Source organism: Parasteatoda tepidariorum, chromosome 5, assembly GCF_982258835.1.
Source record: "Parasteatoda tepidariorum strain Cologne lab strain chromosome 5, Ptep-v5.0, whole genome shotgun sequence".
NCBI lineage: Eukaryota > Metazoa > Arthropoda > Arachnida > Araneae > Theridiidae > Parasteatoda > Parasteatoda tepidariorum.
This window is the reverse complement of record NC_141759.1, coordinates 38,500,334-38,527,788: the sequence shown is the minus strand read 5'-3', so window position 1 is coordinate 38,527,788 and position 27,455 is coordinate 38,500,334. Positions and strand designations below refer to the sequence as shown.

The 27,455-nt window shown below is 30.5% G+C and overlaps 1 protein-coding gene across 6 annotated transcripts in view; it reads left to right on the top strand.

Annotated features, from left to right (window-relative positions):
- The window catches only part of LOC107451597 (hepatocyte nuclear factor 6-like), a 268,387-nt gene extending 242,361 nt beyond the window's left edge, over positions 1 to 26,026 (top strand). For all 6 annotated transcript variants that reach the window (XM_071185203.2, XM_071185199.2, XM_071185202.2 and 3 more), the window contains one exon: positions 24,610 to 26,026. In XM_071185203.2, the coding sequence (XP_071041304.1) occupies positions 24,610 to 24,724 (115 nt within the window). In that variant the 3' untranslated portion in view covers positions 24,725 to 26,026. The remainder of the gene's footprint in view (positions 1 to 24,609) is intronic.
- Positions 26,027 to 27,455: the final 1,429 nt, after the last annotated feature.

Below are 27,455 nucleotides of genomic sequence, written 5' to 3'. Positions count from 1 at the left end.
TAATTTACAATACTCTTTTGAATTTGCTTCTTTTTTTTAATTTTATCATTTTTATTCATAAAAATAGCAAATTAATATCTTTATGTATTTAATTGTGTTATATGTTAAATTTCTAAGCATGAAAATACTATTCATTTCTATCTCTCTTTCTTTTCTTTTTAACACGAAAACCAAAGTATCAATTCTATTTTAAATTAGATAAAATAAAATATAGTTTTTAAAAAAAAACTAATTTAGGATCAAATATATCCTTCTTAAAGTTTATAATAATCATAACAATCGACCATTATGATATTAAATTCTCCCATAAAATCTATCCTTTAATGTTTATAAATTAATAAAGCGCACGTTATAAAATTCGCTTGAAACTATACGTTGACAAAAATTTGCTCGTAATATCTATAAATGCGCCACAATAATACCGCATAAACCATATCATTTAAAAAATCATTTGCAAACGAATTGCAAATCAAATCTGCGGAAATAAAATCAGCCATATTTTACTACTCCTGACGTGACAAATTGAAAGTTTCGAAACAAAAATATTTCCTTCTTTGTCAAATAAAACCCCTTTTTTATTTCGAAAAAATTCTATTCTGTTCAACGATTAGGCACAGCATCAAAAAAGACAGAAATCGAAATACCTCGAACTCGCACGTTAGACGAAAAGACGTTGTTTCTTTTTTTTTTTTTTTTTTCTTTTTTTTTAATTTTTTTTTATTTGTCACTGGCTACGATGATACAACAAGGTTACCCCATAATTAAGCGATTTGTTGTTAGTTCGTACCGTGCAGCCATGTCCGATTTGTAAATGTTTTATTGGAGATCGATTTTTGACGCCATTTTCTTTCTAAACAACATCTAAAGCGTGCATCATAACTTTTTTTTGTGCTTCCTTGCAACGAAACTAAAAAAAAAATAACATTTTCGCCATTTTTTTCCTCCCAATTCAACGCCAAATGAGAATTTTACTTTTTGGAATAAAAAGAAAAGAGGGGGAGGGAAATGTTTCCCCCTACCATTTATCCCCATAGATGCAGATAAACCGACTCTCCAGTAAAAAACACTCTCCCCCTACCCTGTAGGTGCCTATCTTTCGATGATGCGAAATTGACTAAAGAGAGGGATACATATATAAATGATAAAAAAACAAGTTCGAAAAACACAGCTTAGAAAATAGGTGAGGTAAAAAAAAAGGGAAAAAGTAAGGTAGAAAGGGGAAAAAATTACATTAAAAATCCCTTCGTATTTAATTGCCGGCTGATTATCATTCCCGGCCTAAAATACCGTAATGACTGGTAAATCTGTGCAACCTTTTCGGGATTTCGGGAACAACCGGATGATAAAGCTAGGAGGGAAAAAAAAACAGGATCAGCCAACATGGGGGGAAAAAACGTAATTAAATGTTAGAGGGTGTTATCTCGATTCCCCCATACCCCCACCATACCCACGTGCGTTCCATTGTCAGTCTTATCGTCGGGCCAGACATCAGAAAATACAGCAAGTAAATATGGTCCATTTCTAAATATGATTAATTATATGCTGTTTCTAAACGCTAATTCCCTTTTGTTGGTATGGGAGTACGTTAACCATGTATCAGTCCCATTTTGGGGGGTGGTAATCCTTCCCCCCGTCGGGGATATGAGTCATAGAGACGAGCATGGATATGTCCCAGCTCATTGCAATTAGCCAGTTAAGTCGAAATTCACACGAGCAAGTGGGAATGGTTTTTTTGGTTTTTAATGTGTTTGCTTTCATATTCGTTTGCGCTATCTAGGCACTTTTTTATGAACATTCACGAACGAAATCACCGGGAAAATCATTCGTAAAATGAAAGTTGACAAAACGATATGAATGTTTATGTGGTAGATTTATTTGTTAAATTTCAAACTTAACTTATTATTTCAAAAATTTACAGCACTTTGTCACAACGCTCAACAAAAAGTGATATATTTAAGTTATTTTAAGGTATCCGTTACAATTGAACATCAGTCATCCATAGGGATTGTCAGCAAAACTACTCCGGATAATCAAAAACTTCGGATAATGTTGGAATACAATTTTATATTTTTCAATTAACACTGAAAATCAAATTTATTTTTTAATCATTGTACTTTCAATTCGACTTCAATTTCTTAATGATTATTTAGTAAATATCCTACTGTCAAGTGTGTATAGCAAATGCTAAAAAAAAAGATCTTCATCCGGTAGTTCAGTGTTTCCCAAACTTATGACTTTTGTGTACCCCTTTTAAATTTTTCGTAACGCTGTGTACCACTAATAAAAAAATTAATGTATTTTTTTAAAAATATGTTTATTTTTATTTTTTGGTATAGAGTTTTGTTAACTAGTTTATTTGCATCAGTGAAAAGGATGATATTGTTCTTGCTGTGATAACAGTTCATCATAATTCAGTTCTCTTGTGGTCAGTCTGAGATGCGATTCCACGACCAATAAGCTATTTCTTTTTTTCGAATTAATGTCCACGAATGCTGAAAAAGCGACTTCACATAAATATGAAGTTGGAAAAGGCAAAACATATTTCATAACTTTTTCCTTATAAAAATAATCAAAATAAGTAGAATTTATTACAAACTTCTACTATAAAAAAATTACACAAAAATTAAAAATCACAAAAGGCTGTTGACATTACCAACTGTTAACTCTGCAAAAATAGCCAATAAGAAAATACGCAATCGTAAATTTGCATGGCTAGCTTTGTTTTTAAATAAAATTCTTTTGAAATTTTCGATTGTTGCAAGATATTTCGCATAAGAGTGCGTACCCCCGCTAAACCGTTCCCGTACCCCTGGGGGTACGCGTACCACACTTTGGGAAACACTGCGGTAGTTGATTAATAATGGTTAAAGGCGATGATGATGAATGCTCAACAAAAAGTTATATATTTAAGTTGTTTTAAGGTATCTGTTACAGTTGAACATCAGTCATCCGTAGGGATTGCCAGCAAAACTGCTCCGAATAATCAAAACTTCGGATAATGTAGGAATATGATTTTACATTTCTCAATTAGCACTGAAAATCAAATTTATTTTTTGATCATTGTACTTTCAATTCGACTTTAATTTCTTAATGATTATTTAGTAAATATCCTACTGTCAAATGTGTATATCAAATACTAAAAAAAAAATCTCTATCAGGTAGTTGATTAATAATGGTTAATGGCGATGATGATGAAAATAAAGTTATTTCATTTCAAAATTTACTTACATTTTTGTACAGGGTAAAATAAACAGAAAATATATCTTTTTGCAAGTTTTGACTAAGATTTTAGTTTAAATCCAATCATATCTATCTAAACCTCTTCACGCCAGGTGGCACATAAAGCCTCAAGTCTCTTTTTCCAGGAACCCATTTCCTGAACAAGTCCTCTTCTTATTCATTTAGTTTTGCTTTGCACAGATCTTGGTGCACCTAGTAAATCTTTAGCATTTTCTATCGAGTGCCCAAATATGTGTGATGTTAGCAGGGCTATTCCGTTTTATATGAAGGCCAAATACCTGGCCAAATTATTAGACGCACTGTAAGATTCTATGTAAAATCTTAATTATCGAGTGATACTATACAGATTTATTGTTTTTAAACCGGCTTGCACTCGTTTTCATCCGTGTATCAATTGGTTAACATTGCAATATAATACGTGTGAAATAAATATAAATAGGAAGTAAATATCCTGAATAAAAAACCCATTACATGCATGTTTAAATATAAAAGTATTGCATATAAACTCGTGCAAATCATGTAATTGTTAAAAAAAACTACAGTGCGTTTAATGATTTGATCTAATTATTATGATATACTAATATAATGCCTGATATAATAAATATTCTATATTTATATAATATATCATAGAATTTATATAGTCTATTTTAACCAATTGATACACGAACGTAAGCAAGTGTAAAAAGGTTTCAGTCGCGTAAGAACAATAAAGTTGTAGAGCATCACCTGATAATTAAAATAGAGAAACATACAGCTGAAACAACATGAAAATTTTTTCATGTGTTTATTGTACATATTTCTAGTAATTGGAAACACTTGCATTTAAGAAGGTTGCTGTTACCCAGATAAAACAGAACAGTGTATATTCAAAATAAAAATTCATGTCAAAGTCACTGCATATTTTGTCTTTTGATGTGTCAATTGGTGTATCCGTGATTAATACAACTACAAAAACTAAAAAAAAAAAAATACATTAAGATTTGAGTGTATGAAAGATTGAGATGACATTTTAATGAATTAAAGTAATTGAGCCTTTAGGTTCATGCATTTACAGAAGAAATTGTACACTATGCCTTTCATTTATTGCTTGCACGCAGGCTGCCAATTGGCGAAATCCATTAGTCCATGTTTAATTTGTTTAGTTCATGACATTCGCATTTTTAGAATTCTATTTTGCTGCCAACAGACTGATTTTCTCAGATCTTGTTTATCCATCATCTGTTTATTGCCATATGGATTCGAATCATTCTTTCTTTCTAAAATAATTCACAAACTGTCACTTGTATCCTTCATTTACAGAGATATTCTGAATTAAAAGACTTAACGAAATAAATAAATGTCGTGTAGTTAAATAAGACTATAATAGGAGCTTTCTCCTGGTAGATCTCAATTTTTTCAAAAATCTCACTTTCATCCACCATTCAATCTATTCTTCAGGCATAGGACGATTTCAGTCATATCTTTCCTATTTATAAAATTCTATTGAGAAAAATCGAAAAAAAAAATATCAAGACAAAATTATGTAACCAGCATCAAACAATTAAAATATTTTTTTTTAGAATGCATGACAGTCAAAAAAAAATGCATTCAATAATCCCAAAAATAAAAATTATTGTCAATAACTTATTTAACTCCTCCAACTGAATAACAGCATTTTCCAATTTAACTCTCACATAACTTTTGGAATCTTTTCCATTATTTTTTTTTAATCTGTCCGTTAATTTTCTTCTCGTGAATCACGTGTTAATTATTGTTTCGTGTGATAAAATAAATAGCGAGATTTTTAATATAACTCATTTCTTTCTAAATACTCTTAATACTCAGAATTTATTGTAAAACAATAATTTCTTATTATTATTGTTCTCTTATAATACTGTCGTAACAAATTAATTTCTTATTTCAAGCATTAGCTTTTTAAATTAGCACCACGCTCAATACAAATTTTAAAAATTTTATTTAGAAACACGAAACAAGCCAATATTGCCATTTCAACAAACCAATTAAACGAACTATGAGATCGAAGAAAAAACAATTGTAAATGTCAATAACAGGGAAAAAATGGTAAACTCAATAGTACTAGCACTTATCTAAACGAGATTCCCGCATGAAAACAATTAACAAACTTATAGGAATATACTAATGTAAATAAAAAGATTGAGCCAAGTTACAATTTAACAATTAAAAAATATGTATAAAACTAAAAAAAGAGTTTTTTTTTTTTTTCAAAAACCGAATTCTAGGTTAAATAAAACCCTACTAAAAGAAACTTATGTCAGAAAATCTTCGTCGAACAATATTGATGGTATCAATGCATAGAACATTTCTTAACAGAATTCATTACTAATATATTTGTTTCCTATTTCAACCGTTAGTTATTTTTCCTATTATTCTTTCAACACTCTATACAGATTTTAAAATATTTTATTAAGATGCAAGAAATAAGCGAATGTTACCAATTTAACAAGCTTGTATGAAATTGAAGAAAAAATTGCGGATGTTAATAATTGAAAAAAAAATCTAGTAAAGTCAAAGTGGGGAGAGAAAAAAAAAACTCTTTTAAAAAATCCTTAAACAAAAATCCTGTTTCGAACAATATTGATGGCACTCATCGAGTAGGTGCATACAGAGCAACATTCTATAATTGATGCGCCAACTTCAATTTTCGCCAACCTCTTCTGAAAATTTTCTCTCGTTGAACGCTGGAAAAGAGAGTTAATTACCCTCACAGCTTCTCAAAACCAGTGCTTTATCACAGTGCATACACACACTTTCAATTTACTCTTTTCTCAAGAAAAGCGAAAAGATGGGAGGGTCGGGAAGGGGTGACTGTTCGAGCAACATTAATATTCGAAAAGGGCCCCTGCTACAAACCGTCATGATTACGAACAAAGCAAGTGTGGAAAAGCAGCAGTGAGCTTGTGGAAAATTCGAATTACGATGTTCTTTTATTTTCTTCCAGCAAACCCCCTTTACCTCTTCGCCACCTTTGGTTGTAATCAGGTGCAAGCACCAAACATTAAAAAACGTATTTATATATCCGTCGTAAACGTGGGGGAAAAAGGAAATTTTCTTCAAAAGTGGTTTTGTGGGGGGAATGAAGGACAAGGAATTGATTGAAGTTGTTGTTGAAGAACAGAATCGTTTAGGCTTCCCGAAATCAAGTCTTTTCCTTAGATTAGTTCTCGCAATCTTTCTTCTCCACTTCTTTCTTCATCACCTTTAAACAACAACAAAATAGCATCAAAAAAACAACCTTAATTGATTGAAATGGGGTGGGGGTTGAAACCTTTCCCCCCCCCATTTTGTACCTCATCTTTTTTGCCCCTCGATGGAATAAAAGTTTGAAAACGAATTCATGATATGAAAAAGGTTGTTTGGTGAATAGAATATAAACCCTTCTTACAACCATCGATTGCGTTCGTAACGGTGGTTGAGAAAGAATGGTTTTTAACGCATGAAAATTTTTCTTTCAACATTAAACGGGTGTTTAAATTTTTTCTAAACGATAACAGTCGACGAGTTTAATTTCGAATTGCTTTTACAACAAGGAAAATTAAATATATATTTTCAGTTGACATTCTACACTTTTTTATTTATTATAATAAAATATTATATTTTATATTCTAGTGTATAACATAATGTTAATGCCGCTTCGTTGCCGTACACTAAGGTAGTTGTCTATTTCCACCATTCCAACATATATACCATTACCCAGCTTAAAAATAAACAACGAAATTCAACCACTTCCACGTGAAACTTTTATCTAATTTGATAAGAATGATATAGACATTGGTAAAAAAATTATGTCAGTGATAAAAAAAAATGGAAAGTTATGGACATTGCTCGTATCCATTATCTCCCGGACTATTATGGACATGATCAATGGGCAAAGACCATGTTTGGCTCTGGTATACACAGGTCCTTTTGATAAGCGAAGTGAGGTATATACCATTAAATCAATACGAAATACCCCTTGCAAATACCTGGAGCTTTGTTCTGTGGAATAAAAGTATCATTCGCAAGGTATCATTGCTAACCCTTTCCGGCGCAATGATGCCAGTCAGGTAAACACTTATTCAAAAAATATTACAAACCACTAAAGATTGAAAACTATTGACTTCGAAACGTCTTCATCCACCGTTTTTCAGAAACCACTATTTTTTGAACAACATGGAGGTCAAGTGCATTTGTTTAGTTAAAAGTTTCGGTCTAAGATTGCTAAAGTGCTGTTTGACTGAAATTCTAAATAAAAAATTTCTGCGTTAAATTATGTTTGTTTTAAATAGACTGGTAACTCAAATATTCCATTATTAATACGTAATTAACGTAACGTATTAACGTAAGCAAGATACTAGTATCTAATAAATTAAAACTCAATTTAAAAGGCATACCATAAGACAAAATAGCAGTTAATATTAGGTCTACTAGAAAATTTTGTCTACGACTCCTCTAACAGTACTGCCAAAGGTACTTTTATTCAATATGGCTCGAAACACGTTTCAAGCTTGTAACGAAACAATATGACAGAACTAAGCGGTACATTACATCTAATATGTAAATTCAAGGGTAAATGTCCTACCACTTTTTTAATAAAGGCATCTTTCGCATCCTTGTGTAATAGAAGCGTGTATGTCTCCGGTAATATTACTAACTTTTATAATAATTGTATAATATTAACTTTTTAATATTTAAAAGTAGTTGCTGACAAAATAATTTTAATTCAAATTTACTGAACCAGAATCAGACACTAAAAACACAGGTTATGCTACCACTAAAAAAAGTTGATCGCGATGCAAAATAATTTAGCAGCTCCATTTCTTTTTGTTTATTTTATTGGTTGTTAAAATTATAAAATATCTACTTAATCTGAACATGGATATACTTCCAATTTTTTCATAGTCGCAGCTCTCACATCTAAGATTAACAACAACAAAAAAGTCGTACCTTAATATCTTTCAAGCATGAAATTCCTTATGCTTGATCTAATTCCAGTATTTAGTTCTTGGTTGAAATAATAAGATTTTTTTTTCGAATTTTAAATATCTCAAAATTATTTGTTTGTAAAATAAACAAAAATTGAACATATAAACGACTGATTGCAAAAATATAAAAAGTATCCTGGAATAGATTATCTTAGAATTTTGACAAAGAAAAATTAAATCTTTTTGTCAGCATCTTTAAATCCATAAACAAAACCCAAGCAAATGAATCCTGTAATATGTCTCCCCGCAAAAACTAAAATGCACACCCTTCAGAAAAGAAAAACACTAAACTTTTCCTCTATGCTAAGATATACTAGAAGAAAGAAAAAATTCGGACACTAGCATTCGCAAACCATCCTTGTGGAACAGTTTTGAGGCGCAGCGTTTCTTCCCATTTCAGATAGAAAAAAAAGTAGAACATTCGAATGCTTCTGAGTTACAATCCAACACATCGGCACCTGGTGGGACTATTAACATTTTTATTCTCGGGAGGACTTTTTTTTTCCTTTGCACAAAAATTATAGTGAGTTGACCACCATGCAACAGCTGAGAGTCCGAATGGTCAGGGATGTTGAAGGAATAGGGTGTGCTAAAGAATTTTATGCTAGAGAAATAGAAAAGTTCTAGCCAATTGGAACTTCACTTAATTTTTTGTATGTATCATCAAAAATAGTTTATTTTTGAAATTTTAAAAGGCACATTTCCTTTTATAAAAATAATATTTAAAAAGAAATTGCATTAAACTGTTTTTATGTATAATATAAAAAATCAATTCATTTTCACAAACATTCTTTAATATCAAATTAATTTTCTAAAACCATAATTAAAACTATTCAGAGAAGTGGATAACCTACTTTCTTTTATCTACTTTTCATAAAGATGCATCATTTATCAAAATATTAAAAGTAGTTACAGAAATTTTTTGCTATTAACATTTTGCAAAATCAATACATTTTTAACGAAATTGCATTTTTAAGGAAATGAATATTTACTTTTAGAGCTGGCATGATGTAATACTTTTTTACAAGAAAATGTGAGGGGGGTGCACGAAGTTAAAAATATTCTCTTAGTTAAAACATCTGGTAGTGCATCTTTTTTTTCTAAAACGTTTTTCCCTCCATAACATTATTTGTAATCGAGCATTAATGAATTAGGGTAAATAAATTTGGAACAAAAACGCAAAAGGAAACGAAATGTAAAAAGGCGGTGATTTTGTTCTAAAAAAGGGTACCATATTCCCTTTTTTTAAATTAATGAATATTATTTGAATAAATATTCACTTGGAAAAGAGAATCTTACGAATCATAAAAAATTTAGGTTTATACCTTTTTTTTTTTTTTTTTTTTTGGTAAAAATGAAATCAGATTATCGAAACATTCTGGACCTCTGTCACCAAAAATAGCTGCTGTTTTGAAAATTTAATTACAGAAATTCGAAGGGAATACATTGTAGTGTATGTTTGATAGCGTTCTGCTTTTCCACTAAGTATTCAAATCAATTATAAAGTTCGTCAGGAGAGGATGATGCTAATTGAGAAAAGTGTAAATTAATTTTTTTCAAAATAACCAATATTTGATTAATAAAATTATTGACAAAATTATCATACGTCTTGCCAAATATTTCAATCGGAATAGACTGACATGCAATATACATGCAATAATGCATTACTTTGTTTGTTAATTACTCTGAATGATTTGAATCTAATTTAGTCAGTGAACCAAGGCACTTTGTACTGGAGTATGTTTACCACAGATGCAGATAGAAACAATCTTCCTTGGTTGAAGGTTGACTCACCGCTTCAATCGAATTTCTGAAGATCGGGAAACCCTTGTTCTATGTGCCCCAAAGGGGCCTTTTGGTATAGTAGATTGTGGACATGGAACAAGTCTTAAACACACCCTAATCGAAACAGTTCCCCAGTTCTTTGGGTTACAATGACATAAAGAAGGAAAGGGTGAATTGAAAAGAGTTTGTTCCCCACCTTAACAACATTCCTTTAATGACAAGGGGTAAAGATGCATACGCCATTTGAATAGAATTAATTCTGTTGCCAAAATACACGAGAAAAGTTGAGATATATTTGTCGCAATGTTCAGTTTAGGACAACCTTAATAATTATGTAATATAGCAAAATCTTTTGTTCTTTCATAGTTGCCGCGTTTTCCTGCTTTTGGGGAAAGTTTTTTCTCAAATATTTAAATTTGTAGCAAATTATGTGCTTCAACATTTCATTTTCTTTGCTTAGTTAATTTGATTTTTTTTATAATTATGACCAAGTGAACCACGATGGCTCAGGGGATAGAAGTGTTCGCTTCCCAATGAGGTGACGCAGACTCGAAAATCAGCGGTGGCTGGTTGGCTCGAATTCTACTCCCGTCTTGCACCGATCTTAGTGCTGGGGTAAAATATTTTCAGTGGTAGACGGATCATGGGTTGGGATCCCCTTTACCTCGGGCTAACTGTAGGCGTTTTTCGTGGTTTTCCACTCCTAGTAACGCAAATGTGGGTTAGGTTCATTAAAAAGTCCTCCACGAAGGCTAGCTTGTTCCAAAGCATGGCCTAGAACTTTCCTTGTCTTCTGTTTTGGGTTCAAAATTAGAAGGCTGGAAGGTGAAATTTGGTAGTCGTAACCACATGAACAAAATGGCTGTTCAACCAACGCCTCCTACAATTGAAAGCCTCCACACGGTTTTTTGTAGGTAGTCCGATCAGACCACTATGAAGGAAAACTAGTTTACGAAAGAGCCATTTAATGGAAAATCTAGTAAAAATAAGAAAGTGGTAGCAAATATATGTCTAAAATTTTTTTTATTTATGAATATGATTGGTTTGTTTTATTTACTTGTCTACCACTACAGATTCAATTCTCAAATATATATGGTAAATTTCTCTCAGTTACTTTTTACAATAAAATTTGGGTTCATGCGCACTACAGGTTCACTTTTTAAATAGTCTGCGCAGACTACCTATAAGAAACCGTGTGGAGGCTTTCTGATGTAGGAGGTGATGGTTCAACGCAGGTTACATGATAAAATAATATTGGGACATAATCAGCTAAAAGCTAGAATTGGCTGCTCATCATTCTAAATGCATGATAACTGAATTCGACATTTTGACATCATAATATTTTTGTATCCAAATCAGGTTACAATGCTGTCGTCACTAATGCCCTCCCCATTATTATTATAAGGACTTCCTAAACGCTAATTTTTTTTAAAAAATCAATGAAGTTATTAAGTCAAAATAGGTTTAGGCAAAATACTATTTTACAAGATTTCGTCACTATGCTGTCCCTTCTAAAATATATTTTAAATGTGTTTGATTTTCCAGTTATAATTAACAATAAAAACCGATTATTCCATAAAATGCCTACTTATTAAGTGAGTTACGTAATATTCGCAATATTCAGTATGTTTCGTAATATTCAGTACAAAGGAGATTAATTTTTCGAAAAATTAATTAGAATTTGAGGGATCAATACTAGGGGAACTACTTTTAACAAGTTTCTTCATATTCTAGCCTATGCGGATGACATTCGCTTAGTGGCTCGAACCTTTCAAGCTGTTTAACTGGCATTTTCGACCTTAGAACAATTTGCAAGAAGAATTCATTTGTCAGTAAACGAAAGTAAAACAAAATACTTGCCTCATCTAAAGTCCGATCCACAAATTACCCACTATAGAAATTGAAACTTATAAATTCAAAAAGAATAGCAGTTTTACTTATAGCGGAGTAGAAATAAACAACCATACTTTAATCCTTGAAATACACAAAAGAACTGCATTGCAAATAGATGTTTTTATGGTCTAAAGAAATTTCTAAAATCCGTCTTTCTTAAACAGAAAACAAAACTGTTTCCTTTTAATAGTATTATAAAATCTATCCTGACATATGCATCAGAAATTTATGCCTGATACACAGACTAAAAGAAAGAAAAAATTATACTTAGTGGGGTTCATGTAAACGGTTACTGGATAAGAAGAAATAATTTAGAGCTTTACAGGATTTTTAAAAGAACCTAATAGTGTAAAACTCATTAAAATCCAGCAAATTAAATCGGCTGATCATCTAGCAAGATCTATGTAAGAAATTTATTTTGGCTAACCCCATAGGAAAAGGACCTCGGAGTAGACCAACACCTCCTAGAAGAGAGAAGGCCTCAGCACGGATCAATTTAGTAGTCCGACGTAACGAACATAAATTGCGCAGTGCAGGAAGATACGAAAGATGTCTTTACGTTTGGACTACAAATGGATCGAATTTCTTATTTGCGGTAACCCGTGCTGAGGCCTTCTCTCTTCTAGGAGTTATTGGATAGACCCTCATTAAGATGGATTAACAGTGTTGAGAATGACCTAAACATTCTTAGGGTTAAGAACTAGAGAGTAATCACCAAATGTTTGAAGAAAACTTCTTGAGAAGACCAGGGACCACATAGAGCTGTCGAGCAGCTGAAGTAGAAGTAGATAAATTTTCTTAATTCAACCAAGTTTCAAAACAAAGTACTTCCTAAATTACGTTTTGCACTCAAGAATATCACATTTTCTGAAGAGTCAACCACTATACATTAAGGGTGGGCGTTAACGAAAACCCTGTACATAAATATCTATTTAAAATATTACAAATAGATTTTTTTAGTTCGATATATTCGTTTCATCTCAGTTTGGGCCATCAACGTTACTATCTTATATACTACCTTAAATCAAATACGATCCATTAGCGCTACCTGGCATATCAACCAAGCTACTATTTTGTTTGAAATTTCGTATAACAGGGGAAAAACTAATTTAAAAATGAAACAAAAATAAATATTTTTAATTTAAACTAAAATATGAACTGGGTTTAGCCGGAAAATAACTCCAAAGAAAGGAAAAATCTCCGAAACAATACATTCTCACAAAAAAAAGGAGATTTCTTTTTAAAAGAAACTCAGTGACAGAGTAACATAGCAAGAATCATTAACTAAAACACTTCTAGATATTTTTCTACATCAGACGAAAAAGGGGAAAAAAATTACGTAAGGCTTGCAAGGGTGTCAGAGGGGCGTTAGTGGGGGTGTAGCTTTCTCCTTTTCTTGATTAGTCGGGTGATGAGAGGGCCTGTGACCCCTGATGCTATGGCCCCCACATCACGCAATGTCGTCAGGGGCACCTGCCCTCTTCCCAGTCTCTTCTTTTCTCTCTTATTCACCCTTTCCACCACGCACCCTCCCCCTACCCAAGATAGAAAGAAAAGTTTCCTGTTCTTTCTGTTTTCTATCCTTGTTTTTAAAAATATTTATTTTTTAATTTTCTTTGCTTGACTGAGAAACACGAAAAAATAAATTCAAATTCAGGTTAAAACTGGAGAAAAAAAATAGATTTTTTTTTAAAAAGGAAAGTGTCAAACTTCGCTGAAGTATGATTTTTAATTTGTATCTTTAGAGCATTTTGCCTTGTTTTTGGAATAATAATTGTTCTGAAATTAGTAGATGGATTTAAAATATTTTGTTGAGAAAATGGACAAAAAAAAATAAGTTTATATTCAGGAGTAAATTTAAAAAATATCATAGAATTTTTTAATAAACTTTTGAATTTTCCTACTTTATTCAAATTATTAATATATTTCACTAAATTTCAAATCAAATCGTTTTGAAAGTTGTTGAAAATCGAAAAAAAATCTACTCAAATCCAGGTATAAATTGAATAAAAGGATAAGAAGAAATAGATTTTTCCAATGAAAGTGACAAATTTTTGTGCAATGTGATTTTTAATTTATATCTTTAGAATAGTCTACTTAATTTCCAAAGTGATAATTATCCTGAAGTAACAGCTGATTGAAACGCTTTGTTTTAAAAATTTTAAAACAATTTCTTTCCAAAATGAACTTAATCCCTTGATTATTCTAATAATTATCACATTCAAAATGATAATTATTCTGAAGTAATCAACGGATTAAAGTGTTTTGTATTAAAAAAATTTTAAAAATTTCCTTCTTAAATGAACTTAATCCCCTGGTTATTCTAATAATTATCACTTCCAAAATGATAATTATTCTGAAGTAATCAACGAATTAAAATGTCTTGTTTTAAAAATTTTAAAACAATTTTCTTTCTTGAATGAATTTAATCCCTTTGTTATTTTAATTTCTCTCTCCATAGTAGTCCATATCACATCTCGCTACAAACTATGCATAAATTCAAAGAAAAAATGTAAAAATCACACCAAATCATATTAGTTAACAATTTCAGAATTCCCTGAAAAGAGAAGAACTAGTTATTTTTATGTTACCTTATGCTTTTAATAATAATTTCAGGTATATTTATTATTATTAAAAGCATAAAAGTAACATAAAAATAACTTAAATAATATTATTTAAATTTGCAAAAATCGCTATTAGCGGAATAAACTTGAAATTTGTTGTTCATATCACGTTACAAAGTATGGATAAACTAATAGGACATGAGTAAAACTCTAACCAAATTATACCAGTTAGTAATCCCAAAATTTTGCGATAAGATTATAAGTTGTTATAAAAAAAAATTTTTAAATATGAACATACAAAATTCATTATTCATTTCATGAACTAGAAATTTGTAGTATATATCACCCTAAAAACTTTGAATAAACTCAAAGAAGAATCGAAATAAATAATATCAGTTACTAATCCCAGAATTCCCTGAAAAGGCTATGCCAAGTTGTTATCAAAAGAATAAAAGTAACTTAACAAAGCAGCGCACGCAATATTATTTCAATATACGAAAACCACTCTTCGTGAAATTTGCAGTTCATATCACGCTACAAACTATGGATAAACTCAATAGAGAAGTGTAAGAATCGAACCAAATTATATCAGTTAACAATCCCAGAACTCCCCGAAAAGACTATGATAAGTTGTTATCAAAAGAATAAAAAGACATTCAGAACATTTTCCGAACTTCGTGGAACATCTTACGTTCCCAAATTCGAACGACTAAAGTTCCTTCATTCCCGAACAAAGAGGGGGAGGAGGATTCGAAAAAGGACTTTTCATTCCCCATGGTTTTAGTTATGGGTCAACTAGGAGAAGGAAAGACCCATCCCGTGGGCTGATGCAAATTCTGGATTAAAACATCCGGACAAGTGGAAGAGGCCTCCCAAGGGTTTCCCACAGTTTCTGCCACCATTGTTCCAGAATCGACTTCCGATGCCACCGTCTTCGATTTCCATTCGAGAACTTGTTTTTTAAGGACATCCACGGTTGCCGTACTTCAAAAGCAGAACCAAGAGAAGGGCTTTGTGTCAGTGTGCAGCGTACAAGCCAAAAGAGTTCGTTGGTGGAATTCTGTGAGGTACTTCCACTAAAACTTTATTCCAACTTCTGCGTCTCTTGCTTTTGCCAGAAGAGATCGCGCGTTGGAATAAACTAAATAAATTTGGAAGACTTGTTCCAAATCAATTTAGAGTTTTCCACCTTTTGTGAAAGGGTTGCTCAGGTCCTTTGCAAAAGCCGGAGAATTTATATTAGGCATAAAAAGATTTTTTTTTCGTGTTCGGAAGTTCTGATCAAAGTTCTTTTGTTCGTTTGTTCTTTTTTGTGTGTGTGTATTTCCTTTACAGTCAAATTAATTTATGTTCCTTGGCCTCTTTTATTTTCGTCAAAGCAAGTCGTTTGTAGGAACTTTTCTTCTACATTGTAAAAGTCCAGCCATCAAAGATGAATGCTATCTTTAGAAGAACATCTTAGAATATTCTGTGATAAGCTATTTTTTTTTTAACTCAACTTTGTTAAAGGAATCATTTTAGTGTAAAAGAAGAAGTAATAGAAATGTAAAATAGGGTAGATAATTATAAATTTAAAATTTTAAAGATTGTATTTTAAAAGATAAATATTAATTATTTATTTTATTAAAAATAAAAATTTCTGACTAATTGAAAAATACAGCCCTTTGCATTCCGCCAATAAATTGAAGAAACTTAAGTATTTATTAATATTCCGGAATCTATTAGACTTATTATAATCAGCCATAATACCTTTTAGGCTATATATATGTCTGTGAAAAATTAAACAATCAGCCTGTATTTGTTCAGTTTTAGTAAATGAAGTACCTACCTTTAAATATGCCTATTTACAATTAGCCCTCTATTACTCTGAGCTTCTTGTAAAACAACCTGATGTATAAAATGATAATTTAGCAGTAAGGAGTGTGTTTAGTTAGCCTTAAGCTTTGTAAGCTCACTGCAATAAGCCTAAAAGTGTCTGGCTGATGAACTATTTTCGTTTCAACAATATTCACTCAAGCGGCTAAATTTCGTTAATGATATTTCAATGCTCATCTTCTTACAAACATTATGCAGCTCATCTGACACGATTATGAAATCTCAAAATTTTAAATCTTTGAATGAGCTTAGTTGAAGAAAACATTTTAGAACTTAACGTTTTATATTTTGAAAATGATTATATAAAAAAATGACTTGCTATAAGTTATAAAAATTATTAATGTTGGAGTGTCATTAAGATAATAATTAAAAACAATTTTGAATTATCAATCTTTATAATATTATTTTTATTAATTCTTTTCTTATTAATTCCATTGTTCTTTTTTTTAAATTACTTTGTGACTTATAATGGGGGAAAAATAAGCTAAATGCCGCAGTTTGCAAATACATATTTTAAGATCTTTTTAAAGTTAACTAAATATGCCACTATAAAAATTTTCAATCTAAATGAATCGCTAAAAAACACTAAAGTTATTTTTTAAGGAATAATTTTTTGAGGAAACTTAATGTTTTTCAAATACTGTGAAAAAATCCGGAACTTTTAATACCATTTCATAAAAAAAACCATCAGTTAAAGTTTTACATTTAAAAAAAAAGTTGAGTTAAACACTTCTTCTTTCTTTTCGAGTGAAGGATTAACAGTTTTTCTCACCCCATATAAATCTTCTTCCTTTTAATTTTACATTTATCACACGGTATGGAACATTTTTTATAGTAATCTTTTAATCCTAACACTATTCATGAATTTTTTTCCTTTTTAATTTTTTAATAATATAAGCAAAAAAGTCTTTTTTTTTTTCAGTGCAAATAATTCTTCAGGTTTTAATTGAATACATTTTAAACATAACAAAGCAACTTATGCAAAGTTTTATTGTTGTATTTAATTATTTTAAATGCATTGTATCTTAAATTTATATTGTTAAAATATTTTAACGCTATTTTTGATTGGAACTTAATATTATTATAAAAAAATACCTTAAACTGTATTAAAATTTACAATTTTATAGAAATTAAAAAATCTTTCCTCTTCATTCTCTAGATCTTCGGGCTAAACTCCTTTCAACTTCGAGGGAAGTTTTCCACCATATTTTTTATTTTAAAAGTTGTGTCAATGTGGCTTGTAATTATATTATAAAAAAGCTAATAATCACTTTAAATCATTTCAGAAGGCATTTTTGCAATTGACATCTAGTAAATATACTAGTTGCAATTGACATCTAGTAAATATACAAGTTGCAATTGACATCTAGTAAATATACAAGTTGCAATTGACATCTAGTAAATATACAAGTTGCAATTGACATCTAGTAAATATGCAAGTTGCAATTGACATCTGGTAAATATACAAGTTGCAATTGACATCTAGTAAATATACAAGTTGCAATTGACATCTAGTAAATATACAAGTTGCAATTGACATCTAGTAAATATGCAAGTTACAATTGACATCTAGTAAATATACAAACGCAATAAAATGAAAATTTAAATAAAAAAAATTTCAAAAATGAAAGGAATCTACCTAAAAAAAATTCTTTAATATTCACTAAAAAATCTTTTCGTTTTTTCATACGAAATTAAAAATTATTCTACAGTAAAAGAAAATGTAGTAGAAGACAAAAATAATAAAACATAGATGCAAAAAATCAAATTCATCAAAAGTCCTTTAAATATTAGAATAAAAGAATAATAGTGAACGAAAAACATAAATAAAGCTTCGAAGATGACATTTAGAAAAACACCTTCAGTTATTCTCTTAAAAGAATACTAGAGTAAAAAAATAGTTGAAGAAAAAAAAAGGAAATAAAATACAATGAAACTTGGAAAATCATATTCATCAAATGCCGTTTTAGTACTCTCAAAAAAGAATTAAGGCCAAACTATGGTAGAAAAATAATAAAAGAAAGTAATGAAACTTAGCTTTAAAAGACCATATTCATTCATTATTCACAAATATTCTCATATAAGAATAAAGAAAGTACTATGGTAGATTAAAAAAATAGAAAAAATATAATAAAAATTAACAAAATCATTTTCATTAGAAGACTTTTCAGTATTCTCATAAAAGAATAAAAGTCAGATTAGAGTAGAAAAATGTGTAGTAGAAAACTGCAATGATGAAACTTCGACTTAAAAGAAAAGACTTAGGCTTAGCTCATGAAAATCCAATCCAATATTTTCATGGAAGAAGAATTTTATGAAAATAAATATTTTCATAACATTCTTTTTAATAAAAAGGAATAAAGTCTATGATTTCTCTGAATAAATAATTTCATAATAGAAATTGAAAATAAGGAAAGGGAAAAAAGCAAAATTTAAGCAAGAACGATTTTATTCGTTGAAAAATCTTTCAATATTTTCATAAAAAAGGAAGGACATATTAGGATAAAGAAATAATAAAGGAAAAGTAATAAAAACTTAAAAGTTCATATTCATTAAGAGGCTTTTCAGCAGTTTCATAAAAGAATAAAACTCATAAGCAGGTGTTATTGTCTCTACAGGGAGTAGGGAAAAGAATATGCCTGGGTAATTTCATTTTCCAAATTTATGAATGTAATGTTATCAAGGAAATAGATTGACTAGTTTTGGTCATGCTTTGTGTTACTTATTTTAAATTCCAACTGGGTAGTTGCAACTTGAGACGAAGGAGTTCGCAGAAATCAGATGCTTGTATATAAGCATCTTGTATATAAAGCTGGCATGTTTAAGTTTCAGCTATTAAGCTTGGTTTATTATCACGCTTAATCAATTTTTGGATCAGATTTAATATGGTACCTGAAAGTGACATCAACATATTCATCGATCCTGATTGGCTGTTGAAACGAGGCATTTGTTTATGTCAGCAATTGTTATTTTTATTCTATTTCTAGTAAACCTAGCTCATCAAATATGAATTCTCTTGAGTGACTCATTCTATATTCCTTTACAACCACAGATTTGGTTTATTTCCTGTATAAAATAAAGATAGGCGCGAAGCTGCGTAGAGCATAAGCAAACTAATTATGCAACGAAGTTGCCAGATATACAAAATAGTCACAGTTATAATAAAATTCCTAAAAAAATTATAAACTAGGTAAAATATAAAGCGTAGACAAAGAAGTTTTATTTTAACAAATTCAATATGTGATACGGTGTTGTATTTAATTAATTTCACGCTAATTAACATTCTAACTTATGCGTAGAAGCTTAGATCGACCTTATCAGCAATATCTAGAATATTAACATACCATATTATTTGAAACAACCACCTGGCACTGTGATCATTGATCAGGTGTCTGTGTATCAGTGATCTTCTTCTTCTTGAGTTGCAAGTATCCAATTAGCGTAGTTATTTATTTTGATCAAAAGCACTTGCACAGAAAATTGTTTTAACCATAAATAAATGAATTATACGATTTGAATTCCAAGCTTCGCCATTAGAGCTTTACAAAATAAGTCTCAGTTTATGAGCATGTATAATTTATTAACTCTATCTTTGAGCTAGATTTAACATAGATAGTTTTGCAATAACTCAAGTCTTATCAATTTAAATTAGACGAATCTAACACAAACGAAGTTACCGTGGGATAATTTATAATTGTTTAGTATAAGCTAATCTTCAAACAGACTTAAAAAGTAATAAATAATTATTAATTAGAGAAAAACAATGCCTTCGTCTTTTAATTACAATAAAATTTCAGAAATACAAAATCATTCTTCAAACAAAAGATACCCATTCATATTCGTCAAAAGGCCTTTCAGCATTCTCATAAAAGAATAAAGATTATGCTAGAGAAGAGAAAGAATAAAAGGAGAAGAAAAAAATAAAACTTCGACTTAAAAGAATGAGAAGGCAGAGGCAGGTGTCAAAATCTCCTCTATAGCGAAGAGTAGAGACCCTAGGCCGTTATAAACGATTAAGTTTCTAAATTAATGGCTTTCATTACTGGCTGATTATGCATGGAACCCTTTTCTCAATTGAATCTTCGTTTCTCACTAAATTATTCTTTCTCGAACTTTCGTTTTTCTTTTTTTTTAATTCAATTCTCTTTCTTCTTTTCTTCCTATCTTTTCGAGCAAGCGATAATTATAAATTCGGGAGTGGCAACACTTAAAGAAAAGAACGTTTAATATGAGGGTAACCCAAAGTTGAACAATTATGAGGTGTTTGTTGCTCTGTTTTGTATTCACTTTTGAAAGTTCATGCTAATCCGGCGAGAGGAGTTCCTGATATTTTCTGAAGTAAGGTTTTAAAGGTTTAATCAATTTTTTACCAAAATAAATTTCTTTTTTATCTCTCTATTTTTAAATGAAAAGATATGAAAAGTTTTAAACAAACTTGATTAATATAATACTTTAAAAATCTCAAGTACTTTCTAGTTTGAAATTCTCTTTGTTTATCGCGTCTCTTAAATTATATTTTATAAAAATTAATTTATTACAGCGGAGTATTTAGAAAAAACTGCCAAGGGCTTTGGCCAAAGTCGGGGAAAGTCAAAATTTTACATTTCTTGCTATAACCTACTTAAACAAGAAAAGAAAAGAAATATTACAGCTTTGAATCAATTTGATAATAGGTTACAACCCCAATCTTTCTATTACTATAGGTTACAACCCCAATCTTCCTATTACTATAGGTTACAACTCAAATCTTTCGATTACTATAGGTTACAACCCCAATCTTTCTATTACTATAGGGTACAACTCCTATGCTTCTATTACTATTGATTACAACCCCAATCTTTCTATTACTATAGGTTACAACCCCAATCTTTCTATTACTATAGGTTAGCATACCAGCTCCTCTTTTCTATCTAAGTATTTCTATCTTTTAATCTGTCATACTTTAAGCAGTGTGTGTGTCTTCGGAAAAAAATTTTAAAAAATGGCAATAAAATAAAGGATAAACGTCATAAAATTTTCTCGGTTGACGAAAAATATAGATTACAAACTAATTGTATACATTGTACTCATATTTATATATTGGTGTGATTTATTTATATGCTCAAATTAAACAGTCATTTTTTTTTTAAATGTTATTAAACATGAACCAGAACTGATGAAATCTTAAAGTAAAAAGTTTGTTAGCAGTCAAAGTATTTTATTGCTCTTGATATGCATTGCAGTTCTATATATATATTTGATAAGATTATTTGCCGTAACCATTTTATACAAAAGATGTTGTAGAGTATAGCCGTACTACGAGAAATATTTCAAACTTACAAAACTACGCTATAAAAATTCCGGACCGAAATACGCTAAAAAATACTGATACCCCGGGTGCAGCATCCATTTTACCGTAATTTTTACAGTAGGATTTATTTTATTACAGTAATTCAGTGATTTTACAGTAGTTATTACTATAAAAATTCTAGTATGTCAGGTTTTTTTTGTTCCATGATATTTTACGCTAAAAATGAATTTTATTATATAAAGTACCAACATCATGAGTGTAGGTACTTTTCACCGTAATTTTTTACAGTCAATAGAGGAGAAGGTGTAAAAATGGGCACAGAAAATTTGTATAGGACAATAGAAATTCATAAGAAACGTAATTTGTACATTAAAAACAAGAAAGTATTATTTTATTGTCGAATGTGTATGTGTACAGTATGCTTCTAATGATTTCATAACAAAATGTGACAAACTAATGACGATAATCTAAGTCTACAGTATGCCATATATGTTTACATTGCAAAATGCCACAAAGTATTGTCAAAGATATACAGTATGCCATTTATGTTTCCATAATAAAGTATCACAGGCTATCTCTTTACTTTTTGGAAAAATCGAAAGATGTGCTGCACCAAGCATTCCAAAGTTTCCACAAATGTGAACGCTGACGTGTCGTATAACTTTCCGATATCATTAGAAGAGACAGTTTCTGATTTTCTGTTATGAAAACACGAATAGCTTATTGTATTATACGCACATTTTTATCTATAAAAACGGTTTTTTCCAGTTTTTATTTGTGCAACTAATGTAACTTCAAATTTCCCGTATTCCCAAGCCACCCTGCACTTTCTAACTCTGCGCTGTTCGCCAATGAAAGCTTTTATTAAAGTAATATGAATATATTCATTTAACCACTAGGTGTATTTCGCTGAACTGTTGCGGTAAAGCAACACCATAAGAATTGTACTTACGAATTAAAACGTTTATTGAATTATTAAATCATTCAATTCTCTTTATTATAATTTTCAAACCATCTAACCTCACTGCAATGAACACCACTGTAGCTTTAAGTCCTTCCACAAAAGTCAATTTTTTCCCCTCAACTACTAATGAAGCATTCTTCTCGAACAAAGCCTGCTCCAACGGGAGATAACACTCATATGAAGGTGTCACCAACCATAAAAGCGACTTAATCTGCGGGAAAGGGTTATCATCCACAAGGGATACAACCACAAAGATGAAGACGACATTTTTCCAAACCACCCTTGGAAGATGGAAGGCTATGAATTTCTAAAAAGGAGAAATCTATCTGAAGTAGGGGGGGTGGCGAAAGAAAAAGAAAAAAAAGGGCTCGAACCAGCTGTCGCTCAATTAATTGGCTGTGGCGTTTGTGCCAGCTGACTATTCTGCGCTATCAATCATCAGAATTTCCAGGCAAAGTGTGGGGGAGTCAAGCCACTATGCATCTATCCATCCCGGCGGCTTCTTAGTTTAATAAGAAACTTATTTCTCCCCAATCCGGTTTATGTATGACTTGATATGAATTTCCGGGATTTTCTAAGTCAGCTCTCAACGTCGTGGTTTTGAGTGATAGCTTTGGATGGCTTCTTTGGTAACGCGGTGTTTGGGGAAGATGGAGTATTAAAAAATTATCTCCATTTCGTGCCCAAAAGTTGGTGGAAAATATTCAGGAAAGTAATTAATTTTTGTGGTTGAAGGGATTGGTTGCTTTCGAGCTGTTTGTTTCGGTTCTGTTTAAGGATTAGTTAGCGATCTTACATGCTTTATTTAAATACCTTTGTTGTCTCTAGATGCTTAGCGGAAAGGTTAATTAAACAGAATCGGACATCATTGGCTCCTTAAACGAAACGATTTATCATATTTATATAACTTATACAGACGTATAATTCATTAAAATAAAAATACTTATTTCATGCCATGTGTTTCAACTGTAAATCGTAAAATGAGTTTGAGAACTCAGGTTTGAGATCTAGATTATTTATATTTTTTTAATGATAGAAAAGCGTAGAAAAAATAGGTTTTAATTGATATTTCTGAGAAAAAAAATTTAAATTTATAGAGGAGTAACTATTTTAGTCTTATTTCTTCGCCTTTTTTTTGTAATTTATTTTACCAAGTCTTTAAACCTTAAAGATCTCAGTAAAAAAAGGCTCAGAGTGTTTCTGAAGTGGAAGTAGTTTTCAATTGCATTTAATGGCGTACAGCAAACAAGTAGTGTTATACTTCGTTTGCATTAAGAAATAGATTTTTCTTAAGTACGCTTATCGCGCTGCGGGATTCCCCCGAGTGACTCAGGTGAGATATTTTAGTCTGACTCCACGCTTAGTCACAACCAACTGCGTTGATGCGAACACGGTATTAAAAAGCTCCTCTTTTTGCAGAAAATTACAGATTTCATCAAACGAAAGCTTGCGATCAAGAAATAAAGACGATACATAACCTTTATTTTTAATTTCCTATTATCAAATCATATGTTTTAAAACCCTTTCGAGCCGACTGTCACAAATACGTGCCAGCATAAAACCGTATCAACCAGGGTAAAAAGATAAAACTGATAATCAAAGTAATTCTCTAGCAGTTTATTTGTGGGCTCAGTTATAATTGTTTGATTTAATTAATTCACCATTACTTTGTTCAAATTTAGTTATACTTTGAACTAACATTGATTATATATATGATTAAACTAACAATAATTAAAGTAAAAGCAAAGTAAGTCCATCAAATTAGCAACGACTACATTTAAGTTACCGTTTTTTATTTAATTACATCCTGATTCTGATTTTGTACGAATGCTTTTATGAATCACCCGTCCCCAATTGGTTAAAGCTGATTTACACAAACTCTCTAAAATGTCACTTAAAATTTTTCTCCACTCAACTCTTAAATTATTGAGCAAAATATTTACAATATAAGTAGTAACTATTGTTTTGTATTGGGAATTAAAATGGTTCTGATGTGTTTCTTCTTTTTACTTTCAGCTTGCAAACGGAAAGAAGAACAACACCAACAACAGCAAAAGAACCCCAACACTCCCAAGAAGCCGCGCTTGGTCTTTACAGATCTCCAGCGGCGCACCTTACAGGCCATTTTTAAAGAGACGAAGCGTCCTTCAAAGGAAATGCAAATCACCATTTCGCAGCAATTGGGACTCGAACTGAGCACCGTGGGCAACTTTTTCATGAACGCTCGACGCCGCTCTCAAGACAAGTGGCAGGACACTGAGGACAAAGCCAAGTCGTCCTCCCTCGCCCATCACCTCAACGGTCATCATCATCACCTACTTCATCTCAGTCCTACTACTACCACATAGCTACAATGGTTGCCCAGCTGCGAAAGATGGCCTTCTAATCCTTCATCTACCATGTCGGGATGGTGAGGTTCTAGCCTAGACCTTCTCCATTACATTGGTACAGTACTGCCTGAATAGCAATCTTTAACACGTAAGGACTTGCAAGTTTGAATGCACCTTTAACTGTGCAAGTTGAGATGACATTTTTAGCTACATTTTTTTAAAGGTATATCAACTAAATATCATTCAGTTCCCCATATAATAAAAATAATTAATTAGACTCAAACTTTATATTTAATTTTATATCTCTACTTTAGACTCAAGCCTTAATGCCAAGGAAAAGTTTTGTTTCTAAAATTTAAATTAGTCGTGAAATTAAATTTCCATCCATTTCTATCTAACATTCATTTTAAAAATCATTAAATACTGAATTCGTTACATTTTTTTTCAGCTGCTTTCATATTTTTTTTAATAAAAATTACAACAAAATCCATTGTTATATAAAAAAAATGTGGCTAATTTGAATTCTATGAAATTCACATCAGGAAATATGTGCATCAAGTGACCAATGAGAAAGAGTTGATGGACAGTATTATACGCATATAAACTGCAATATATAGGCGTAGAATATACTAGAATTACCGACGCTTTAGAAAAGCGGTTTGATAGAAATAGAACGAGCTAAGCCCTAACTTGGCGAACATTCTGCTCAAATTACGATGGGACCTTTTCTAAGCCTAACATGGAATCTTTGACTTAAAGAACAATAAATGCTTTTACTGAAATTATGTTGTTTACTGCTGACTTGAAAAGTATGAGACGCTCGTTTAAAATTCTGTGATAATTTATTTATATCATTTTTATGAGTGTAAATATTAATGACATTCCATATTGTGTTAAAGTTTTCTAAAAATTGCTCATTTTATTGTTCTTTTATTATAAATTTTTTACTCTTTTTTCTTGTTTCACCCTAATATTATGTAATTTATTCAGTGCATCATGTCTTTCATTTTATCAATTTTCTCTTACACTCTCTATTATCTTGCATGAGTATCATACCTCCTTTGGTTTGAATAAAGCAAAATTAAGCATTTTTAAACAAAAAATAATTAAATAAAGAAGTAATTTTTTTGAATTGAAAAGTCTTTGAAATCCAAATTTAAAGTTTTTATGTGGAAATTAGTCAGTTATCAACTTTTCCATCTAAATAATATTATGAGAATGAAAAATAATTCTTCTTTAAGAAATTAATATTTCATGAGCAAAATGCATTTTATTCCCTAAAATTGTTTCTTATATCAATTAAGTAAATTATTTAATTATCTTGGTATACATTTATGCATATATTTGGATCATCAAATTGAATAATTTTGTCTTTCCGATTAATCTGGTCAATTATATCACAACATATGAAACAATATATAATGTTAGTTTCCTTTTATTTCCAATTTTATAGGCTTTACTTACATTCCTTATTTAAATTGCTTTTGCAAATATTTCCTTCACCTTTTTCCAAACTACTTATTTACATTGAAACTAGTCATATACAAAAAAAATTACTATAGCTGATTTATAGACTATTTTAAACGTCCATTTTTGTATAATTTATTATTATTATTTAAAAGCGTCTCTTTAAAAACAACGCACCAAAAAATGACAGTTACAAAACTTTCATTCCTGAACATCTTGATGGGATTTTAATTCATCAAGTAAAGTTATGAAAGGCCTAGTGAGCTCAAATTGCAATCCCCAAAAAAATATAAATATATAAATATATATATATATATAAATAAATAAATATATTCTCTTTCTCTGCACTTCTTTTGAAGTCAAAAGAAAGAGTGATTGTACAGTATTATTTATAAAATCTTGTATAGTTTTGTGTAGATTTGTTTAATAAGAAATGAGACTCTCTACTGTAGATTGTGCTGTTGCTGTGTTTTACTGTATCTACAGACTTCTATGAATAGAGCTATGCCTGATTTTTTGAAAGTTTATGTTATGTTATGTTTCTTCTTAAAGCATGATGATGGTAAAATATATCACCTTGCTTTACACACTGATGATATCACTTTTAAATTGTTGATATTTTGCACTTTCATAATTAAAAGAGAGAAAAGTTCACGCAACTTTCAAAATGTATCTCCATTTCCCAGCAAACTCTAAGTATAATTTTATTTGTGGATTTTTTTATAATAAATTAATAGGATCAATATTTTAAGGTTGTTTAAGAATACATTTTTAAAAAAAATGATGCAACTTGTATCTTAACCCTTTCTGAGGCCGTGGTAATTATATTTACCACCATGCCATTTGCTATTAATTTCAGCTCTGATGAAGTAATATTGTATAACATTATTGACAATATGACTGTTTTATAGGAATTGTAAAATAAGTTACATCATTCCTTTTTCAAGTTAAGAGTAATTATAAAATTTCTTGTACAAATGAAAAGAAATGAAAGTAATTAAATTTCTTACTTTGTTGTAACACCTGTTGAGTGGTAGTAAACATACTTACCACAAAAAATTGTTG